The following is a 25,189-nucleotide window of genomic DNA, read 5'->3' on the forward strand; positions in this document are numbered from 1 at the left end:
TGACCCTTTTTTGTCTAAAAGGCTAAATCAGTGACGACCAGTTATAGTCACTAATTAGATAAACCAGTGACCACTTTCTATGGTCACTAATCAGATAAAACAGTGACGACTTTTATTGGACACTAAGTAGATAAAATAGTGACGACTTTCATTGATTAGTGACAACATTTAGTGACGAAGCGGGTCGTCACAGATTTAGTGACGACTATATTTTAGTCACTGTTTAGTGACCACATTTATATCTGGTCACTAAATCGGTTTTGTGACGGACCTATAGTGACGAAAAGTGACGACCGAAATTTTGGTCACTAAATCATTTAGTGACGACTCATTCTATTGTTAGTGACCATTTCGTTTTGGTCACTAATTGACATATTTTTTGTAGTGGGTATTGCTGACATCACTCCCTCAAGTCTAAGAGCTCAGATATAACACAATCATTGTGATACTCTTGTACGATTTCAGGATTGAAGGTCCTGCTGAAAGCTTCTACCAACCTTTGGCTGTTCCAATGGTCACTATCTCTGTGTGGCAATACTTTTTCAGTTTTCCGACGATAAAAACTGGATCAACGTCCCCAGTGACAGTCAGTGTCTTCTCTTTCATGCTGAAAGCTATGGACTCGACCCCTGTATGTATATATTTCAAAACGAGCTTTAGTCAAACATATGGTTTCACGTGAAAATAGAAGGAAAACAAAAACAAACACAATATATTATTAACCTGAAAGGGTGGAAACTGCCTTCAAAACCTTCCGCTTTCCTTTATCATCGTGTACATTCACTTTGACAACCACTTTCTGCAATTGAATACAAAGTAATAACAACCAACTATGAAAGTTAATCTCCAGAATTAATTTAAACGAGGCTAAAAAGAGTAAGTTTGGTTTTATTTTTGCAGCATGGTTTTAGGCTTTCTTCTGCAGATATAGACAACATATCCATGTTCTCATCTGTAATAGCTAGCTAGGTTCAGCAGCAATTTTATTTTACCTTTCCTAATTTCTTACTTCATTTTTTGGACCACAGGTATATGATTCCACGAGCCAACAATCTTTTTTATGAAATATCCCATTGAATATGTAGAGAATTAATTCACAAAAGTATTATATGTTGGAATGATATGTGACAAGAATCATTTCTTTTATTTTTTTGAAGTATTTATGCAGTTTGTGTAAAAAAAAATCAATTTTCAGGAAAGTAATTTAACAATTTTTATAATTATCTAAAATGATTAGTGAAACAGATAAGATAATTACGAAAGAAGAGCAATTTTGTCATTTACCATATATACATGTCAAATCCTTTGAAAGATTTACAAACCAGATTCAAATGAATGGACTTTAGTGGGTGTCCAAGAAAAAAAAAACATATTTGTTTGGAAAAACCGACAGTTGGTAAGATTTGAATCTATAATGTGTTTGGTTGGTTGGTTGGATTTGAAAGTTGGAGACAGACGGAAATATTATTTTGTAGATCGACTTTGGTTTTCAAAAACACACGTTACCACTGACTATCAAATGAGAACATGCAAAAGAAGAAGTTTCAGAAAGTGAGTTAAGTCCACAGACCTGTGTGTAGTAAGGCCGCCATAAGATCTCAACAGAAGACTTTGAATCATGTTGTCGGATTTTAAATGTGTTTGAACCATCTTCATTTTCCTTGTCCCAAAATTCTGAGCAATTTGTTGTTTTCACCTCATCCCCTTTACTTCCCCAAGGAATGAGCTCACCTCCAACATAACTGTTAGCTGCTAAACCACTCAGATGCCCTCCGTCTATGGAAAATGATATCATATTGTATGAAGAATTCAATAATGTTGTGTGCCTCAGTGAACTAAAGGAAACATATCCTATGATTGACCCACTTCCATCATATTTAGGATCTGCTGGTGCTTCACTAGACTCTTGCCAACGCACGGAGAGAATATCTTCATCCACATCCTGCCTGATGATTATATTTATTCGCGGATGTCTTGCTTTGGTAACAATGCATATTAAGAGCCCAGAAAAGTCATTGTACCAATCATATGGAAGACGCAATGTAAATTTTGTTCCCTTAAACAGCCTACTAAAATACCCCCTTGGAATCATCTGATATCCAAGATTGACACTGATAAAGTGATCTTCAAGAGCATTTCCCTGCCATGGAAAACACGTTCAATTATTCTGCTTTTTGGGTTTTATATAAAGAGTGAAATTCCAAACATAAAGGTAAAGTAAACCTGGAGCATGGAGTCTAGTAATATGTCACCAACAAGTGGACCAAGTTTGTTGTACCCACACAATGAGACTTTCCACAACCACTTACAGTTTGAAATATCTCCAAAGCTTTCAAGTGACCAACAATTATCCGCTATAACAACAGCTATACTTGATGGCAGATCCCACAATTCTACAAGTAATTGGCACCATGACACGTCCAGCCATTTGAGCTGAGGAAGTCGCCATCGACTAAAATTTAATCTTGAAAACTTATTTCCTTTTAGATTGAGTTCTTCCAAGTTGGGAAACTCCCAAACAGCAGAGTCAATGTCTTTATCTCCCAGACTGCAGTACCGGAGAGTTAACTTTCTTAAGCCTCTGGGAAAAAACCGTAACACTGTATTGTTGTTGCGAGGTAAATAAGGCTCCTCTAAACAACATTCTTCTACATCAATCAGGTCCTCTGCTGGGTTTCTAATTTTTGTGTCACCACACGTCCAACAAGTAACGACAAAGTTTGAAGAATACTTTTTGTAGGATGCAACTTCTTTCCCACTAATATTTGAATGAAGATGCAGTAGACCGTTCATTTTCTGTTGGATCCCCAAGAGCTTAAAAAGTTTGGGGCAATCTGATAATGAAAGGGTCTCGAGTTTCTTTAGTCGCTTAATCGGTGGAAATATCTTAAGACCAGAACAAAACTCTATAGATAGGAAAATGAGCCTTTCCAAGTTTCCAATCGATGGATGAATCTTTTTTAAACGCTGGCATCCACGAAGAATGAGTCTTTCAAGATTTGGAATTCTATCAAAATCTGGTGTCATGATTAGGTTATTCAATCTAACAAGTTCCAAGATCTTCAGATTTGGAAGATGCTGTTCCATACAAGTGCAAACAAGTCAAAGTATATCAAGGTAATAAGAGCTTAAAGTAAATTAAAAAATATATACACGTGAAACAAGCCAAAACATATGAAATATATACTAAAAAAATTATACTATTTGCAAAAGTTTGGGCTTCGGCCGGCCCCTGTTAAAAATGGGTACTGATTCATACACAACAAAAAATTTCCATACAAAAACATTCGACAACTCCATAAAACATAAATTGTTGTGTATGGAGAAAAATTGTTGGGTGCGAATCACTTCCCATTAAAAATATATAAAACTGGGACTAAAACATCCGACAAGCTATTTATTTGGTTTCACCCGAAAATCAATGAACAACACAATCCAAATAACCAGTTTAACAAATGAACTGGACAGGTTATAGTTGACCTGAATCATGAACACTTCTAACTTGACGAAGGGAGATTCCTACCTTACATAATGTGGATCTTTTTTAACAAGCCTTTGATATGTTTTGGTCGTGTTTATCACCACCACAAATGAAGAGGGTTATCTTTTATATTTAATTAAGATTAGTATTTCCTTAATAGTTATCAATTTAATTTTGGTAAGTAGGGTTCGACAAACATTATAAGTATGACGGAATTGAAGAATCGATTGTTGGAACGCTTCCGACCATCTAATGACGGAACTATGATACAACTGGTCGTTTCGGTCATGTTTATCAGCGCCCAAATAAAGAGGGTTATATATATATATATATATATATATATATATATATATATATATATATATATATATGGGTAAAGTGAATATACCTAACAACCTTTTATAAGCTTAGGTACCTAACTCCATAATACTACATCGGTTTGTATCATATTTACATATATATATATATATATATATATATATATATATATATATATATGATACAAACCCATAACTTGATTACCTCCAAAATCTTTGGACTTTCAAGAATATATCTTTCTTTTACATCACGTTTTTTCTATCGAATACCACCTGATGGGCTTCATATACTACCGCTACAAATGAAAAGATATAGGAGAAATATAATGATGAATTTCCAAAAAATTTTGAAGTAAATCAAGTTTAGGGATGAACTTTAAGAACCTTGGATGATTGCAATGAAAATTTAATGCAAAATAACGTAGTTTGATGAGGTTAGGTACTTAAGCTCATTGTTTTGAAAACCGGACCGGACCGGCCTGTTCAACCGGTTTAACCGGGAACCGGTAAGTCTACCGGTTCTCTTAAGTCTGAAAACCGCTTGTAAACAAACCGGTAACGAACCAGCGGTTCAACCAAAAACCGGAAAAAACCGGACTGGTCAAACCGGACAAAACCGGAAACCCAATAAAATATTATAAATTTTATACTAAAAAGAAGTTAAAGGGACCCTCGCTGTAATATGGGAGATCCGTTCCTTGGTCTTTAAAAACCCACTCACTCCATTCGTTTTATACACCTTTCCAAAGCCTCCATTTTAGTTTTTTGGGCGATGTGGGATAGACTTGAACAGTGACTTTGAGGATTCTTTTCTACATTCAATAAATTTTTTTTTTTCTTTTGGCATTACCTTTTTTACAAGAGTTTAAGGAGTAAGTTTATAAATGATTTTAAGGAGTAAGCTTATAAATTATTTGAAGTTGAAATCGGAATGTGCCGTTTCATTTTAAATGTTCAAAAATCATGATATATATATATATATATATATATATATATATATATATATATATATATATATATATATATATATATATATATATATATATATATATATATATCGTGTTCATCCGGTTTTTAGGACCGGTTCGACCAGTCAAACCAGTTGAACCATCGAACCGGTAAGACGAGCGGTTCAATGTCCGGTCCGGTTTTCAAAACATTGCTTAAGCTTATATAAGATTGTTAGGTATATTCACTTTACCCATATATATATATATATATATATATATATATATATATATATATATATATATATATATATATATATATATATATATAGAGAGAGAGAGAGAGAGAGAGAGAGGAAGGATCATTTGAAAACCTATAGTTTCCCGAGAACCCGAGAATTAAAAGTGGACCACTAGATCAAAAAACTGAACAGTCAAGATCAAAGATGGCAATATGGTAAATAAACATAGCTTCAATGGTATATGTGGTTTTTTAACAAAAAATTATAGGGGTAAATTAGGTGTATAGATTTTCTGAATTCCTAAAATCAAAACTACTAATTTATCATCACCATCCATACCTGTCGCCACCTCCTTTCCCTCTCCAGCAACGATGCCTGCTCCTCCTTCTCCTTCGCCGGAGACGATTGATGCTTCGCCGGATCTAGATACTCATGCCACTCATTCACCTTCCGATAGCAGCTCCGCCAGAGATCTCTCTTTTTCTTCCTGTTGTTTAGCCTTGAGAAAATCAACGCTAAATCCTCCATCTCCGCCTCACATTTTCTCATCCTCACCGGCAATAAATCTTCGTCTCGTCTTTGATTGTTGATTCGCATCTCTGCTATAAGCTTCGATTGTTGAGCCTTGCTCTATTTGTAAGGTTTGCTTATCTCTCATAAGATTCGATCTTTTATGTTCTAATCTCGCTTAGCGGAATCCTTTTTTCTGGCCTTTTAATCTTCTCTCGTCTCCTTGAATTTCATATGTTGTACTACCATTGATGAATAGCAGCAGAGTTCCTATCGAGCTCTGAACCAAATTTTTATAGTTCATGGAAGTGGTTTTGACTTTTAACCTAAGTTTGATCTTACTCTGCTTTTCAATCGAACTCATTACACTTAATTTAATTGTTTAATAGGTGAATGTGATGCTAAAAAAAGCTAGTTTTCTAATCCATTATGATGATTTTGTTGCTGGCTCCAAGAATACCTGATAAGCATATATCTGGAATGGTTGATGAATCAACAAAACTTGCAAAGGTTGTTTTGCTCTGACTAAAATAAAGAGACACAGTAGGTATTAAAATAGTTCAGAGTTATATTTAGTTTAATGCACGTTTCCTTATTTGTTTTTATTTCAAAAGTAGAAAAGAATAAGTCAAGGCCATGTGGATAGCGTCCCCTGGTCTTTAGCTAGCAGTAGATTAGTTGCTATTTTTATGCTAATTTTTCTCTTAAATAGTGAGGTATGTACGAGGAGTTTTGTATCCTCTTTTCTCTTCCCAGTTTTTGAATAAGAAAAGTGAAGCATTTCTGTTCCTGTGTATTGTTTTTGTCCCTATTATCTTTATTGGTTCCCTGTTGAGGTCAATAACTTCAATATATACCAGATTTACCCTTCCTTGATAAAACCAGTCTTTTGTCCCCTGTTGTGTTACTTTCTGCAAAAGGACACTCATACCCTTGTGAAAGACCAGCACTTGGTATCAGAGCGAATCTGGTGCATGCCCAAGTATCAACCACGACCCGAAGAAATGTCAGGAAATGGTGAGAAGGATGGTCAGATAACGTTGCATTACCCAATGCTTTCTAGGAGCAACTATGCAGCATGGGCCATTAAAATGAAGGTCTTCATGCAGGCCCATGGCGTATGGGAGGCTGTTGAGCCAAGAACCACCAACACCCTTGTGGAAACGAAGAAGGACAAGATGGCCTTGGCAGCAATCTACCAAGGAATACCTGAAGACCTACTACTGCAACTGGCTGAAAGGAAGACGGCTAAAGAAGCATGGGATGCCCTCAAGATAATGTTCATGGGAGCCGACCGAGTGAAAGTGGCGAAGATTCAGACCTTGAAGGCAGAGTTTGAAGCCCTGAACATGAAAGAATCTGAAAGTGTGGATGAGTTTGCCGTGAAGGTGAGCAATGTTGTGAGCACTTTACGAGCATTGGGGGACACAGTGGAAGAGTCATATGTAGTAAAGAAGGTATTGAGAGCCGTGCCATCCAAGTTCCTACAAATTGCTTCAGCCCTAGAGCAATTTGGTAATCTAGATGAAATGTCTACTGAAGAAGTGATAGGCAGATTAAAGGCTCATGAAGAGAGGATGAAAGGCCATAGTGAAACAGAAGAAAAAAAACTTTTGTTAACCCATCAGGAGTGGACTGAAAGAAACAAGAAGAGAGGTGGAGAAGACTCAAAATCTAAAGGAAATAGAGGAGATAGAGGAAGCTCTGGGAGTTCACGTGGAAGAGGAAGAGGACGGGGCAGAGGCCATAATCAGACAGGTCGAGGTGGTCGTGGAAGGAGTGGTCCACACAATCAAAAGGATGGGAGTCATGCCTCATCCAGTAATCAAGACAAAAGTGGTGTGCAGTGCTACAACTGTCAAGAATTTGGTCACTATGCTGCTGAATGTAAAAATCCAAGACGTGAAAGAATTCAAGAAAACAATCTAATACGAGATGATGAACCTGCACTTATGTTGGCATCTTTTGAAACAGGAGAAGAGATGTGTGAAGTCTTCCTGAATGAAGAAAAAGTAAACCCTCAACTGAAAACAAAAGGAGATGAATCAAGTCAAACAAACCTGTGGTACTTAGACACAGGGGCTAGCAATCACATGACAGGTGATAAAAGGAAATTTCGTGATCTTAACACAGCAATTCAAGGCTATGTAAGATTTGGGAATGAATCCAGAGTTAGAATCGAAGGGAAAGGGAGTATAGTTTTCCAGTGCAAAAACGGAGAACAAAGGAAGCTACAGGAGGTGTATTATATACCTGATCTCTGTAATAACATCATAAGCTTGGGTCAACTATCTGAAGGAGGAGACGAAATCAAAATCAAGGAACCATTTCTATGGGTTCATGATGTAACCGGGCGACTATTGATGAAAGTTCGACAATCCCTGAATCGCCTCTACAAGATTGAGTTAGAAGAAATAAAAACAAATTGCTTAATTGCGAAGTTGAGCAATCCGACGTGGTTGTGGCATGCAAGGTTGGGGCATGTAAACTTCGATGCACTCAAATTAATGTCTGATAAGAAGATGGTTGAAGGAATGCCGAAGATAGACATCCCCTCACATCGGTGTGATGGCTGTTTGGTTGGGAAACAGTCAAGAAATCCATACCCATCTCACACAAGTTACAGAGCACAAAGGAGGTTGGAGCTTATCCATGGGGACTTATGTGGACCAATATCACCTCCGACACCAGCAGGGAACCGATATTTCTTGCTATTGGTAGATGACTACAGCAGAGTCATGTGGATGTACTTGCTAAAGTCGAAAGATGAGGCTTTTCAATTCTTCAAAAACTTCAGGGTAAAAGTGGAGATAGAAACGGGTGAGAAGATAAAGACACTAAGAACAGACCGTGGAGGTGAGTTTCTCTCGATCCAGTTCACAAAGTATTGTGAGGAAACGGGGCTTGAACGTCACTACACATCACCGCTTTCACCACAGCAAAACGGCGTGGTAGAGAGACGCAATAGAACCATTCTGGAGATGGTTAGATGCAACCTAAAGACGATGAGCATGCCAGATGTACTGTGGGGTGAAGCAGTGAGCTATGTTGTTCACATTTTGAACAGAATCAGTACCAAAGCTCTCAATGAATCAACGCCATACGAGATGTAGACCGGTCGTAAACCACAAATTGGGCACCTCAAGGTTTTTGGGTGCCTGGCGCACATGATGATTACTAAGAGCCATTTAAAGAAATTAGAAGAAAGAAGCAAGTATGTGGTACATTTGGGAATTGAGAGGGGAACGAAAGCATACAGGTTACTAGACCCAGACACTGGATCGATCCACATAAGCAGGAATGTGGTATTTCATGAAGATCGAACATGGATGTGGGAAAAGACGACAAAGGTACGAGCAATACCAGGTTTGACTTTCACAGTTGAAGGTTTTTATTTCGATGATGATCAATTAGTCGTTGAAAGCGAGACTATTGAAGGAGATGGGGAAATTCCGGGTACACCCGATGGACAAGATCCATCATATGATATGGGTTGGGCTGGCACCGACTCACAGCCCACTAATCGCCAACTGGGCCCCCAATCGGATGAGAATGAGAGTCCACTGAACTCATCACTTGCGTCAAATTCCCCGTCAACGCCAAATTCTCCGACTTCAACAAATTCGATTGCATCTACCCCAGACTCCTCAGGTACAAATTCAAGCTCAACTGGTGGCGGTGCTCCCAAACGTTACAGGTTACTCACAGACCTGTACGACGCCACAGAACAAATACTGATGGTCTGTGAAGATGAAGAACCAACCACGTTTCTAGAAGCCAAGAAAAGTGTCAAGTGGGTGAATGCCATGAAGGCAAAGCTGTCATCGATTGAGAAGAACAATACGTGGAGCCTTGTGAATCTGCCAAACGGGCGAAAACCAATTGGTCTAAAATGGGTATTTAAGGTGAAACGAGATCCAACAGGGGAGATAGTGAAGCACAAGGCTAGAATCGTAGCAAAGGGCTACGTCCAAAAACAGGGAATCGACTACGAGGAAGTCTTTGCTCCCGTTGCACGAATTGAGACGGTACGCTCTATTCTAGCTCTTGCAGGCTCCAACGGATGGGAAGTGCACCATCTTGACGTGAAGTCAGCATTCCTGAATGGGAATTTAGATGAAGAAGTATACGTAACCCAACCTGAGGGTTTCGAGAAAAAGGGGAAAGAAGGAATGGTGTACAAACTCACAAAGGCTCTCTATGGGTTGAAACAAGCACCCAGAGCCTGGAATGCTTGTTTGGATAAGTACTTGAGAAGTTTGGGATGTCTTAGATGCCAGCAAGAACACTCTGTTTATACAAGAAAGAAAGGAGGACACATCTTGATCATTGGTGTGTATGTGGATGATCTTCTAGTAACAGGAAGCAATCAAAAAGGTGTGGAAAAGTTTAAACTGGAGATGAACAACAAGTTTGAGATGAGTGACCTTGGCTTGCTCACTTATTATCTGGGAATTGAAGTGAATCAAAGTGAAGCTGGAATAACTCTGAAGCAAGAAGCATATGCCAAAACTATCCTTGCTAAGACCCGAATGTTAGAATGCAATCCCACTAAAACTCCAATGGAGCATAAGTTGAAGCTAACTAAAGATGAAGGAGGAGAGCTCGTAAATCCTACTGAATACAGGAGCATAGTAGGAGGACTCAGGTATTTAACTCACACTCGCCCTGATATATCATTTGCAGTTGGAGTTGTTAGTCGTTTCATGGAAAGACCAACCATGAAACATCTTCAAGCTGTAAAAGGTATTCTAAGATACGTAAAGGGCACCTTGGATTATGGCTTGGTGTACAAAAAAGGAGAAAAGAAAATCACCATCACTGGATACTCAGACAGTGATATGGGGAATGATGAGGTTGACAGGAGAAGCACAGGTGGGATGGCTTTCTACTTGAATGACAACCTGGTGTCATGGACGTCCCAAAAACAACGGTGTGTAGCCCTGTCTTCATGTGAGGCAGAATTTATGGCTGCAACTGTGGCAGCTTGTCAAGGAATTTGGTTACATCGCCTTCTTGTGGAAATCACTGGTGAAAACATACCCCCTGCAACTCTGTATGTTGATAACCAGTCAGCCCTTGATCTCATGAGGAATCCTGTATTTCATGGTCGAAGCAAACATATCGATATTAGGTTCCATTTCATAAGAGAATGCGTAGAAGATGGGAAGATAACAGTGGCTTATGTTTGCAGTAAAATTCAGAAGGTAGATATACTGACAAAAACAATGGCGAGGGTGAAACACGAGGAGATGCGAAATCTAATTGGAGTAAAGCAGGTCACCAACTCTGAACTAAGGGGGAAAATATTAAAATAGTTCAGAGTTATATTTAGTTTAATGCACGTTTCCTTATTTGTTTTTATTTCAAAAGTAGAAAAGAATAAGTCAAGGCCATGTGGATAGCGTCCCCTGGTCTTTAGCTAGCAGTAGAGTAGTTGCTATTTTTATGCTAATTTTTCTCTTAAATAGTGAGGTATGTACGAGGAGTTTTGTATCCTCTTTTCTCTTCCCAGTTTTTGAATAAGAAAAGTGAAGCATTTCTGTTCCTGTGTATTGTTTTTGTCCCTATTATCTTTATTGGTTCCCTGTTGAGGTCAATAACTTCAATATATACCAGATTTACCCTTCCTTGATAAAACCAGTCTTTTGTCCCCTGTTGTGTTACTTTCTGCAAAGGACACTCATACCCTTGTGAAAGACCAACAGTAGGTGCATAAGAAAAAAAAGACTAGGAATCAAAATAAAATATTGCTCCTCTGTCTCTTTTTACTTTGGATTTAAAGTGACCAAATGAAAAACACATCCTAAAAACACAGTTTAATTTGGAAAGAAATCTAAAATGGATAAGAAGGAAAAAGTAATTTGAGCAAATTTAATTTCCTTTATAATTATTTACATCAAAATTAGTTGATACATGTACTAGTAAAGTTTCCCCATCGTTATGGAACTTGAATAAGGTTGATTCCCTTAATTTAGTGTAATTATCCTATTGGTTGTATAGCTTTTTAAGATTTTAAAACATTCACAATATGAATTCAATTGCACACAAATAGAAATATATGTTGATATTTAGGCACCAAGTTGGCTACCATGGCTTGTGTTTTTGTTTCTAAATCCTTGATGAAAACGAACTATAACTCATCTGTTTTTTCTTTGATTTTTCTATTTAGGCAATGCCTCCGATTACTCTAATGACATTAGGAAGAAACATATGGGTTACTGTTTTTGCACAAAGCTAAGAGATTAGTGGCATTGATTACATTATATTTTCATTTTCACCATTAAAATTGCCATAACTTTCTTTTTTTCATAACTGAGTTTTCTTTTGGAACCTTATTGCAGGTTGCAAAAAGGGGATTACATATTGTTGCATAACATGGGTGAGTTATGCTACATTTATGATTAATTGTATATCGTATTTGTGTTTCTTAAATAATTACTAATTTCCATATTTTCCATTTAGATTTTAGATTAAAATTAAAACTAGTGATCTTTGCAAGTAAGCAATCTATTCAAAATGATTTTTCTGATGGGAAATTCAGGAAGCACAAGCACTTGTTGCTGCTGCAGCTGAAACTGTTGCAAGCAAAAACGAGGTAACTTTTTTTTCTTTTTTTTCATATTTTTTTTATAAATGGTAAAAAAAAAATAAAGATCAATTAACTTTTCAAGTAATATCCATGAATTATTATTTTATATGAAACAAGAAAGACAAAAAAAAAAAAAAGGACAACCATTGGAAGCTAAGAATGCTAAGCCAGCCCAATCTGTTGCAGAAGCTGCTAGTCAACTTTTCACCAACAAGGTTTGTTCTTTTTATATGGATATGTGTGAGGGTAATTTTGGAAATATCAACATATAAAAATTGTTGCTATGTTGCTTATTATGACTGTATATCTTTTTGCATATTTGTGCAGAAACTAAGTTCAAAATCAATTATGATGCAATGAACATACTCTTTGATGATGAGGTACTCTTTCTTCTAATTAAAAGTGGCTTATAATTAATTAGATCATAACATGTATCATGATATGGGAATAACTATCTTTATAAGATTAAAAATCTTTTTTAATTTAATTATTCATCATCTTCGTTATAGAAAAAACATAAAGAAAAAGTAGTTTATAAATTCATTTTTTTGTCCTTTGTTTCCAGTGAATTGAACTTGGAATTCTTTTTTTGAAACCAGTTCAAAAGATTTCACCAATGTGGAACAAACTTTCATTGCCATGATTGCTTCCATCAAAGGTACTCAATATTTTTATTTTTTCTTTTTTAATAAAAGACCAAAATGCTCCCATTACATATACTGAAATAAATAAAAATAGAAAGCTTAGTTTTATGCATTTATAATAAACAAAAAATATTTAAATATAAATAAAGATTTCATTTTTATTATTGAATTCCATTCCAGCCAACCAAAATTTCACATTCTGATTTCAATTCTAATTCCAATCTTGAATTTACATATCCACATTTGTAGTATTCCAATCATAACAACTTTCCACTCTTTAATTTACATATTTACCACCTTTAAATTCACATGTAAATCACATGGAATCATGTATGAATTATATGTAAATCACAATTGAATCACATATGAGTTACATGTTATTCATATGTAATTTACATATGAATCACATGTAATTCACAAGTAAATCACAAGTGATTCACATATGGATTACATGTGATTCACATGTAAATCACATGCAAATCACAAGTAAATCACATATGAGTTACATGTGATTCATATGTAATTTACATATGAATCACATATAATTCACAAGTAAATCACAAGTGATTTACATATGAATTACATGTGATTCACATGTAAATCACATATAAATCACAAGTGAATCCCATATGAGTTACATGTGATTCATATGTAATTTACATATGAATCACATGTAATTCACAAGTAATTCACAAGTGATTCACATATGAATTACATGTGATTCATATGTAATTAACACGTAAATCTCATATGAATTACATGTGACTCACATACAAATCACAAGTGAATAACATATGAATTACGTCTATATGCACATATGTATTTTTTGTGAGTTTTCTTGCATTAATCAATTTTTTTTTTCATTTTCTTGTAGATTTGGAAGAATTTCTGGAAAATATTGAAGAGGTGAAAAGTGATGAATTAAAGAAAATATGGAAATCTTGACACGAAGACATAAAAACATTTTGAAATTTTGTAGTATTTTTTGTTTTTTGATATTTTATTTTGTATCGAATAAAATACTTGTATTATTGTGCTTATAGATTATTAAAAAAAATGGATTTTTATATATGATTACTTATGAATATTATAGTATAAGAAAGATGCATATATGTAATTGAAAAATATGCATATATGCACCTAAAACTTTGATTTTTTTGGTTAAAAAATTATAGTTTTTTTTACAAATATTGCAGTTTTTTTTTTTTAATTTATTGATTTTTCAAAATTTACTGTTTTTAAAAGGTCCAAGCAGTTTTTAGAAAATAATATTTTTTCAATTTTTTAAAAATTTAAAGTTTTTCAAAAAAAATTAAAAAATCTATATTTTTTAAAAAATCTAAAATTTTTATTTAAAAAAAATATGAAATTTCGTATTTATTATGTTAATTTTAAGACTTTTAATAATATTTCCAATAACACAAAAAATTGAACACTAAATGAGATTGTTTAGATGACGATCACACCCTTAATGAGTTTACTTTGATCTAACGCTCCACTTTTAATTGTCAGGTTCTCGGGAAACTATGAGTCATAGTTACCAGAAACGCGGCACGGTACGGGGAACGAGGTACGGTACGGTACGAGGTTCGAGACATTGACCGTATCGGGTACGGGGGGGTAGGCTCATTTCGGTACGAACCGGTACAATGTATTGTATAGTCCGGTACAGTGTGCCTAGTTCTAAGACATTTCATAAAATATATGTAATTATGTATTCTATATTTCTATTACTTAACAATTTAACACTTCAAAGTTATAACATGAAATACTTAATAACAAAAGTACTAATTATCAAAACAGGAACAAAAGAAATACCACAATTACTTCATCGTAATACTTAATAACAAAAATATTAAAATATCATAAAGGCATAAACTAGTTTATCCGCTGCCTTTTTCCTCTTTCATTCTCCACGCCTTCATCATCAAGGTTCTCCCACACCATTTCTTCTAGACGAGCACTTGAACATTCAATGTGATCACTTTCCGGATTGATGTCCCATTTTTTGTTGGGTCCGACTTTGTAAGATTCTGAAAATCGGGACAAAAGTCTAATATTAGAGTGAATATACACAAGTTTATCCGCTCTTGGGCCATTTAAACGATTCCTTTTGATGCTCTGTATATGAGAGTATGTACTCCAATTCCTCTCAGCTGAAGAGCTACTAATCGGTTGCGAGAGGATTCGTTTTGCCACGTCCGCCAAATCCGGAGTCTCCGCTCCATATGTTGCCCACCAGTCAATCGCATCCATAGTCACCGCATCGGCTTGTGTCCCGGCCAATGAATAAATTCCTTTCTTCATGTGAAAGGTTGCAAATTGCTCTCTCAACTGTTTCTCTTCTTCTTCACTCTCCGAAATTTTTTCAAATGCTTTCAAAACACCAACAATTACTTCTCTGTCTTCGTTGCGAGGATTTCTTTTCATGCCTCCTGGTGCCAACTTTGCAAGGTAATGCTTGTCATAATATTTAGGATTTAAAGCAAATCCTAAACAATGGAGGGAGATAGTCATCTTGTCCCACCTTTCGAGCACAATTTCTTCAACTTTATTGTAATACATTGAGAATTTATTGTCCCTCATAGTCATAGCCTCTTTGATTTGACCCATCATATTGTCCATCCGTTCATATATTTCTGCCATTTTCGGACCTTCATCATCACAAAACTTTACCATGTAAAAGATAGGTTTTGTGACGGCCAAAATGTGAACAATATCATCCCAAAAATCTTCATCTTTAATTGTATCCGCCACTTTATTAGCAAGTAGTCGAGTGTGCTCATCCGCCTTGTTGACCCATTCCCGCCACGAGTTTACGACAATAGTAGTAGCAAGTGCTTCCCTACACTCGGTTAGTCTTTTCAACAATATGTAATGTGATGCAAATCGTGTTTGTGCAACCTTCAACAATTGCAATTTCGAGTTGTCTCTAAAGAAAGCTAAGGCGTGTGTGTGGTTTAAAAAAAACGTGACAATACCCTTTCCTCTATTATATGTATCGGTCAGCCAGTCAAATTGCTTCGCCATGTCTTTAAAAATCAAATTTAATGAATGTACACAACAAGGGGACCAGAAAATATGTTTGTATACCTTTTCTACTTCTCGTCCAGCCGCCTTGCAATTCGCCGCGTTATCGGTTACAACTTGAATAACACTACTTGGACCAATCTCCTCAATAGCTTGTCGAAGAAACTTAGCAATCTCCACCCCCGTCTTCTCAATCCCCGAAAAGGCCTCCGCATACATAAAAGTTGCACCACGTGAATTTTGTGCAATAACATTTATAAGCGGTTCATTTTTTATATTAGACCAACCATCCGAGATAACGGATACTCCTTGCGTTAACCACGTGTCTTTGACCGGATCAAGTTCTTTGCCCACATCTCTCACACATTGATCAAGCAACGAAGTTCTAACTTTTTCATATGAAGGTGGCTTGTAACCTTCCGGTGCTTTCTTAATAGCTTGAATCATTTCAATGAATTGTGGGTTCCGTAACACATTAAAGGGAATCCCATTAGCACACAAGCCTCGAAGTATCTTCATGTCAACCTCCTCTCTCTCGAGCTTCTTAAATGCATCTTCAATCCTTCTTTTTGGAGCTGAGTTTTGTGAGAGCAACGAATTCTTCAATGATTTGGTAGCAACACCATTCTTTTCCGCTTCTTTCACCCTATTATATAGAACGTCATAATACGGGTTACTTTTAACAAGAACCGGACACCTTTTGATCTCAGCTGTTTTCCCTGCAGGAGGTCCAAAAAAATGAACATGGATTCTAGTATAAGAGCTGGTATATTTGCCTTTACAGTGGTTACAAGTCCAACGTTTAGAACCTCCACTATTCTTGTTGTTTCCTATAACTTCTTCATATGTAACTTCTTCATGGAGTGGTTTTCTTGGATCTTTCTCAACACTGTTTTTTGGGGTTGTTTGTTGAACCTCATCATCAACATGGATTGTTGTTTGATCTTGGGTCTCACTAATATGAGTGCCTTCTATTTCACTGTCGGAATGAGTTGGCTGAGACTCTGAATTTTTTTTTCTTCCAAATGCCATTCTTCACAATGGGATACACAATTTATAGTGGAAAGTGGAAATTGAAGACACAAAGCTGAAATGGAAATTGAGTTTGAAATTGAATGTCCGATACAAGATTACAAGGTCTATATATACTAATCTCAAAGATTTGCAATTAACACTTTTACAGTGTGAAATTAAAATTGAAAAGGCTAGGCATCAATGATCGATCCATAGTATCTGGCCGAGTCAACGATAGTAGAAATTGAAGAGGCTCTGTGAAACGCGGCCAAACTCCCACCCAAATCGCCATTCAGCGATGCATAAAACCGGATCGACAGCAACAAATCGACTTCACGTACACTCTATGTTGACTTCAGGGACGTCCGATTTTGACTCCGGGTACGATCGATTTAGACTCCAAGAACGTAAATTGGTTCGATTGGGATCGCTATCAGGTACGATTTGGATTGCGATTGGGGTCGCCAGTTTCAATTTCGAGGTACGTACACATATCACGTATCGGACCGATTTTTAGTCGTTTGGGTACAGGGCGTTTCGGTACGTGATACGCCACTACTTTGACGTTTCTGGTAACTATGCTATGAGTTGTCAACGGATCTCATATATATATATATATATATATATATATATATATATATATATATATATATATATATATATATATATATATATATATAGTCAAGATCAAATAAGAAGGAAATTTTTGATAGGAAGGTAAGAAGTTTTTTTTCTACATTTTTTTTTCGCGAACAAACAAAATGAATCATTAGATGATTCATTTGTAAGATGATTCACAAGAAAAAATTCTCAAAAAAACATCTCGATGATTCATTTATATAATGATTTTGTTGTTATTCACTAAAATTATCATAAAGATGTTTTTCTGGGAATTTTTTTCTTGTGAATCATCTTATAAATGAATCATCTAGTGATTCATTTATTTTTTTCGTAAAAAAAATATGTAGAAAATTTTTTTACCTTCCTACCAAAAAAAATTTCTTACCGGATATATATATATATATATATATATATATATATATATATATATACACACACACACACGGGACGGTTCACTTGAGATTAAAAAAAATAGAGATCTTAAGATTCAACCTCAACCACATATTTCTCATTTGCGGCTCTAACGATGTAGTGTACCGACAGCAGCTGGGTATGCCTAATCATAAATGATTATACATATATATCTATTCACAGACTCACAGACTGAGTAATCATATATGATTATGGCAGTGGTAGAAGAGGTGGTTGCAACGAAGTTGGCGGCGGTATAAGTGACAGAGGTAACAGTGGTGGGGTGTGTCAGAGATGGTGGTAGTGGTGGTGGCGGTTGTGCTGGTGGGGATGGTGGCAGAGAAGAAAGGAATGGGTGGCGATATATAATCATTTATGGTTATAACAGGCCTACCGCGCCGGTACGCCGGAGGGTTAGATTAAGATTAAAAATAAAATAAAAATATTGATATTCAACCTCAGCCACATAGATTAAAATATGTATGTTAAGCCCTACTTACCAAAATTAAAAACATACCAAAATAAAGTGCTATTGCTTCATGACACCAATGACGAGTGACATAACTATGTGCTCATAGCCGTATAACTACTTATAATTTCATCTCTGAATTAGGCAAGTAAGGTCGATAATTCTTCATCCACTTTGTTTTAATTTGTTATTTAGATAGAGTATAAGAATTACCTTATAACCCCTCCAAAGTCGTTTCTGCGAGATGTCATCCAATATCAGACAACAAAGGTTCTTTGGTGGAAAGTTAGTAGGAAATGGACTTGCAAGATCACCTCTCCAATCAATCCACCGGAGGTTTTTCAGGTTTGCAACCGAAGGAAGTTCTACTAGATCATAGCTATTGCATTCAAATCTTACTGCTTTAACCATGTCAAGTTCCTGTAATAGATGCAAAATGATATCAGGATTCTAGAACATCTTCCTTCTTCCAAACTATACATATATAACATGCATAGATAGCTTAATCATTACCTTCGTCGCATCCATAGCACAAATTTTTAGAACATCTTCCTTCTTCCAAACTCTACTATGTTTTTCTGGATTCTCAGGGTGTTCCCCTCTAACAATGTAGCGTCCCATTTCTTGCAACAGATCATGCATATCAAACCTTCCATCTGAAATTGTTATGAGCGCCTTTTCTAACAACACCTTTATGCCTATAACAGGGTAAAAACCACAAGCATCAAGCATTGCCATTATCCCTTCATTTTTATACTGACCTCTGAAGAAGCATGCAATATCAAGAAACAACTCTTTCTCAACCGGTGTAAGTCCATCAAAGCTGATCTGTAGCTTTTCCACAATATTTGTATCTGGGATTTCTTTCAATCTGGCTATTGCACTCCTCCACTCATTAATGTCTTTTCCACATAGAAAACAACCAAGAACTGTAAGTGCTAATGGGAGTCCACCAGCATAAGAAACCACACTTTTTGAAAGGAGCTCATAATCTTCTTTATGTTTGTGACCACATGGTGCATGCTTGCAAAAGAGCTCCATAGCCTCATCATCGTTTAACAAACTAATATTGTGTATCTCATCTACTCTAGGCGCAGTAGTTGATATTACATGTACATCTCTTGTTGTGATTATTATTCGGCTTCCTTCACCGAACCAATCATGTGATTCAGCTAAAGCTTTTAATTGGTCAAGCTGATCGACATCATCAAGAACAATCAGCACCTTTCTACGGCATAACCTATGTTTTATCATGTGTTTTCCTTCCTCCACTCTCTCTACCTGCACTATCTTCTCTCTCAAAACACCATAAAGAATTTTTTGTTGCAATTCTTCTAACCCTTTCTTACTTGATTCCTCCCAGATATTTTCTAGAAAGCAACAACCATCAAACTTTCTAGATATTTCCTCATAAACAGAAGATGCAAGAGTAGTCTTACCACCACCTCCAACACCCCATATTCCAATCATCCGCACACCACCTGAACCAATTTGTAACTTCAATTTCAAACTTTGCACACGAGATGCTATTCCAATAAGGTTGGCATTTGCGCTTGGACTTACTAGCTGCAACCTCTGTGAAATTTTTTCAACAATTTCTATGAAAACCTTTGATTCATGCCTACATGTTGAAATTTGGACATACAACAATAATTAAAACATGCTCACATTACAATAGAGGTAAATTTGCTTTATGCTCCATGCTCCATTAAAATGAAGAAAAGGAGTATTAATCACCCTTTATATTTCTTAGAAGTTGTAAAGTCAATAGCACAAGTAGTTTGTAACTATTTCCTTAGGAAAAGCAAATGATATCAAATAGTTAAAATTAAAGCAAGATGGCTTTGTTGTTGTAAATTGAAGCAAGGGATTAAATACAGAATTAAAATTAGAATTAGAACTCAATTAAGTCTATAACAGTTCAGGTAGACCAGGATATGCTGGAGTTTTGGTTGAGGTTGCTGCTGATAGAGCACACATGATTTAAGCATAAACAGTGCAGAAAGAGAAAGAAGATTACCCGTTGGCAATGTGCTTTGGTTCCCATCCAGAAATGTTACTTGCATCCACAAGTGCTTTTCTCCATGATTCAACCTTTGTTTTGTTCTCCAACTCATGCTTAACAAATGCTTCTCCATATTTTTGTTTCTGTTTTCGAACTTCAGATGGATCAACGCCATAAAATATGGGTATAACTATTTGGCCTCTCGTATCTTTGCATTTCATGATATGTGCAAGTTCATCTAAGCACCATGAAGAATCGGCATAGTTTTCAGAGAATACGATGACGCCAATCTGTGACTCTTCTATAGCCTTCATAAGAGATGGATTGATCAATTCGCCCCGAGGAAGTGTCTCATCATCTTTGTAAGTGTATATCCCTTTTTGTACAAGAGCTGTGTAGAGATGATCCACAAACGTCTTGCGAGTATCTTCTCCTCTAAAACTTAGGAAAACATCATGATTCCATGATTGAGAAGAAAAGGCCGGAGATGATGATGAAGATGCCATTGGTATGTTGATTTGTTGTGAGAGAATGTATGCAGTTCCAGCACCTCAATGAAACAAACTATGTCTGTAGAAAGAGAGAGAGATGAGTTTCCAAGAAATTTCCAATTAATGAAAGCTCAAGAAATATCTCACCACTTGACATGTTGACTTGTTGAGATAGCTATAATATATACAAACACACACACACACATATGGAGAGAGAGAGAGAGAGAGAGAGAGAGAGAGAGATTTGAGTTTCCAAAAGAATTCCAATTTCCCAAAAGCTTTAAAAAAAAAAAGATGAATCAAGTTGATTTCAGATTGATGATATGCCAATATAAGCAAGGCACTTTATTTATTATCCACATTAGCAAAAACTTACATTTTATTCACCAAAATTACCCAATTTGTAATCTAAAACCTTATAAGATGATATTTGGCCCAAGTTGTTGTCATTTCATCCTCCACATCATTTTCTAAGTATACAAAACATGATGAGGAATAAAGTTCTACAATTCAAATTATCTTAAAGTTATTAGCATTATTATTGTTATTATGACTAATAATAAAAGGGTTAGATACTTATTTATGCAACGATGTTTTAACTTTTTTGGACCTCATGCAACATTGTTAATTTTAATACAAAATAGACAATAAAGTTTCATGTTAGTGCCAAAACATGCGTTATGATCTTCTAAATCGGTTACTTTTAATTTTTTGGCTCGTAAAAGAAATCCACCTCTCTATCTCTCTATCAAGGAAAACGGTGCCATAAAAGTGTTCTTAAATTTAGTAGGAGGATTCATGGTGGGGAAACAAATAGTTGGTGGTACCAAGGTTCTAAATAACGTAAGGCGTGACTTGGCGGCAATGTCAAGCCTCAAGCTTTTCCGAGCCTTGGCGAGTCATGTCGTTTGTAAGGCGTGACTTAAGGCGGCAATTTTGTATATAATTCATATTTTTATATGTATTTTCTACTATTATTCATTTTTATACACATATATCGGTCAAGGCGGCGTTTTGGCAAAGCTTGGCGGCACATGCAAGCCTTGGAGTCATGGCGGAGCCATGGTGAGCTTTTTATAACCTTGGGTGGTACTAATTGATAGCGGGCATCCCATAACTTCACTTTAATGAAATTTTAGTGGAAAAGGAGGGATTAGCAATCTGGAGTACCCTCTAATGGGAGTGGCGAGACGGTAGAAGGCGAAGGCGTGTGTAAATCCATAAAACTTTGGATGAAAGGGATCAAAATGCTAAACGATTTCTTCCCTCGTTGCTCGTTGGGTTGCATTGTCATGGTGATTCAATAGTTGGCTTCATTAGGTTCGATTCAAGTAAAATGGAAAACATAGGGAATGAAGTTCGAGTGGAGAAGTGAACATGTAACTTTGAGAGAGAGCACGTCGTTAAGGAGATCCTTGGTCTCATAAAAAAGTTTATGGAGGGACACTATGAAGAAACGATAGTATGTTCTAAGAGATCGGGGGTATTGGACGCATTTGATGAAGTATTTCAAAGACGCAAAGGGTTACCATCCGATCACGGACGTAAACATGGAATTGTATTGAAGGACATAAAAGAACCATTAAATATCCATCCGTATTGATATCCTAATTTCAAAAATATGATGTAGAAAGATTAAAAGAAAGGCTGGTAACAGAGTTGTAAGAGGCGGAATGATTAAGTATAAATAGGTTTGGAGATTTTGCATTTTTGCTAGTGAAAAAGAAGGATGGGTTTGGAGATTTTGCATCAATTATCCTTCTTTAAATAAATAGGTTCCCAATTCATATAATCGATGGATCATGCATTCATTATTTTCCTTTTGTACCACATCAAATAGATGATAATTGAGGAGGTGGTGACACTTGGTTTAGGCCTGAACAGTGAAAGTGAGTGTCAGTTTCAGCTTTTTTCGGGTTTGTTAGGAGTGCTGAGATGTGTGTGTGTGTGTATACAGATTAGAGAGGGGACGACCACTTTTTTTGTAAGAAACTTTTGGTGGGAGATAGAGAGTCAACCTCTTGAAAGTTGACAAGTTTTTAGATACAACTATTTTCCTTCTTTTATCCGTTCTTATTCTTTTATCAATTTCTTTCTGCAATTTGCAATCAAATTGTATCAGACTCTTTACCTATATATACCAGCGTCATAATCCAGCATGTTTGTAGTTATCTATCAATTCCAACAAAGAACATCATCATGTGAATAATAAACAATTTCCTATAACTTAATATCATTATCAACTAACGATGCCTAGAGTTTCAATTTGAAACACCGTATCATTCAACATATGTTAACAACAATCTATCATGTGCCTATGGTTTAGGTATTATTTATGTTTTTGAAATAAGACTTGCATCATATCCCAATCAAAAAAAGAGTATCTTCGATCTGATTACAATGTTATGCACTAATGATATAATCCCCAATTATCTGGTGATTAATCCCTCCAATTACATACCCTTATAACATACAAATCAGCATATTAACTTCACAAATTGTTTAATTTAATCATCTAACAATAGGAATTAAAAACTTCACAACGTTTGACTAATTTGGGCCAAAATACGCTTCTCACAATCCAGATCGACTTTTTTTTTAACTCGTTGATAAAGTTTAATTAAAAACTCATATAAATTTCATTAACACTTCAATTTCATTATCGATGACTTAAACTTCATCAAGTTATCAGTTTGAGCAACGTACCTCAAATTCTCAGCAATACCTAGTAGACTCCTTTTCTGCAGTCAACTTATTGGCAAGCTTATACGTACTTCAATTTTCATAGCGTTCTTCCTCTAGTTTCTTTCAGCGTGGATCGATACCTTTCCTCTAGCGTTGACTTCTTTCTCTCAATTCTCTAGATCAGTTATCGAGGGGATTAAATTAATGAGAAAGTAGTTATAATTTCCTTTATGTATTTACTCAAGTTATGGAGTTTCAATATCTAGTCCCTAGATTTCTGTATTCAACGTTCTCGCCTCCAGAACCTTAAATTTTGATAATATATCCTTAGAATTTTGTTTTGCCCTATCTATTATGCTAATTTGTAAATTATTTATCCTTATATATACACCTCCAAATTTCATTATTTACTCCGGCTCCGAATTTTATAAAAACCAGTATAATTTGGAACCTTTTTTATTTAACTAGGAAAATTTTATGTTTTAGTTATCAGTTGAGACTTAATTTGTTTTATATCAAAATTTTATTTTTTTTATATCGTGCTTGATGTAAAATGTAGTTTTGGTTCCTTTTGTTTACCAAAATTCTAAATTTTGATCCCAGTATTGGCTTTTTTGCTATTAATGGTTCAGGATTTTTGGTAACACTAGCACGGCCGTTCCAATAACTTTTCCAAGAATCGTTTGGCATGAAGCTCGTTTATGAACAAACAAGGGCGGAACTTTATAGGGGCAATGGGGGGGGGGGGGGCACATTTTTTTGTTATATATAGTTCTTCTACTTTAATTTTGTACATATTAGGCCCAAAAATATACAAATTTTGGCCATGGCACCCCTTGTTCATCGATTTTTATACATATTATACTTTCGGTCCCCCCAAATCAAATGTTGAAGCTCCGCCCCTAAAAAAACAATTGAACATGTATGCACATAAAAGAAACATAAATGAACGAGCATAAATGAAAATAAACGAACAACACAAATGAACGTTTATGAATATAATTAAACGAACGATACCATTGTTCATGTTCGTTCGTTTAACTAAACAAACGATAATTTTTGTTCAAATTATCGTTTGTTTAGTTAAACGAACGAACATGAACAATTGTCTCGTTCGTTTAATTATATTCATAAACGTTCATTTGTGTTGTTCGTTTATTTTCATTTATGCTCGTTCATTTAAGTTTCTTTTATGTGCATACATGTTCAATTGTTTTTTATTACATTACTCTATTATATGTTTGTTTATGTTCATATATGTTCAATTATGTTTGTTTGTTTTCGTTTGGTTATGTTTGTTTAGTATGTTCACAAACATGAACAAGAAAACATGTTCGTTTGTTCGGCTAACTTAAATGAACATGACCATGAACAAACCCTCATTTGTATTTGTTCAATTTGTTTACAGTACTAAACACCGTTGGTGACCTTTGAGACTATTACCATCCGTGAAGCTTAATTACTAACATTATGAAAGGACTAAAATGCCCTTAAGCTATAACACCGTAAATTTCAAACAATTTTTTGCATTTTATAAAAACCATAATTCATTCAATATTCATATAACATCAAAGTTTGAAACTCAATTTATGCCATATAAAAATCCCAAGATCTCATAACATAAAAATCCCGTGTGTACTGATAAAGTCGGCGCCTTCCCACGGTCAACACTAGTACCTGAAACAAATAACACCATACACTGTAAGCACAAAGCTTAGTGAGTTCCCCAA

At 35.6% G+C, this 25,189-nt stretch overlaps 1 protein-coding gene across 1 annotated transcript; it reads right to left on the reverse strand.

The window, feature by feature from the left end:
• Nucleotides 1-93: 93 nt before the first annotated feature.
• Nucleotides 94-23,639, reverse strand: LOC128128117 (disease resistance protein Roq1-like). Its single transcript, XM_052766937.1, has 8 exons — nucleotides 23,481-23,639; nucleotides 20,299-20,853; nucleotides 18,792-19,899; nucleotides 18,492-18,698; nucleotides 2,224-3,078; nucleotides 1,571-2,140; nucleotides 724-799; nucleotides 94-629 (listed from the first exon to the last, which is right to left on the reverse strand). Exons 2-8 carry the CDS (start codon nucleotides 20,787-20,789, stop codon nucleotides 490-492), a joined length of 3,447 nt encoding a protein of 1,148 aa, XP_052622897.1. The 5' UTR covers nucleotides 20,790-20,853; nucleotides 23,481-23,639; the 3' UTR covers nucleotides 94-489.
• Between the last annotated feature and the right edge of the window lie 1,550 nt (nucleotides 23,640-25,189).

This window comes from Lactuca sativa, chromosome 8 (genome assembly GCF_002870075.4).
Source record: "Lactuca sativa cultivar Salinas chromosome 8, Lsat_Salinas_v11, whole genome shotgun sequence".
Taxonomy (NCBI): Eukaryota; Viridiplantae; Streptophyta; class Magnoliopsida; order Asterales; family Asteraceae; genus Lactuca; species Lactuca sativa.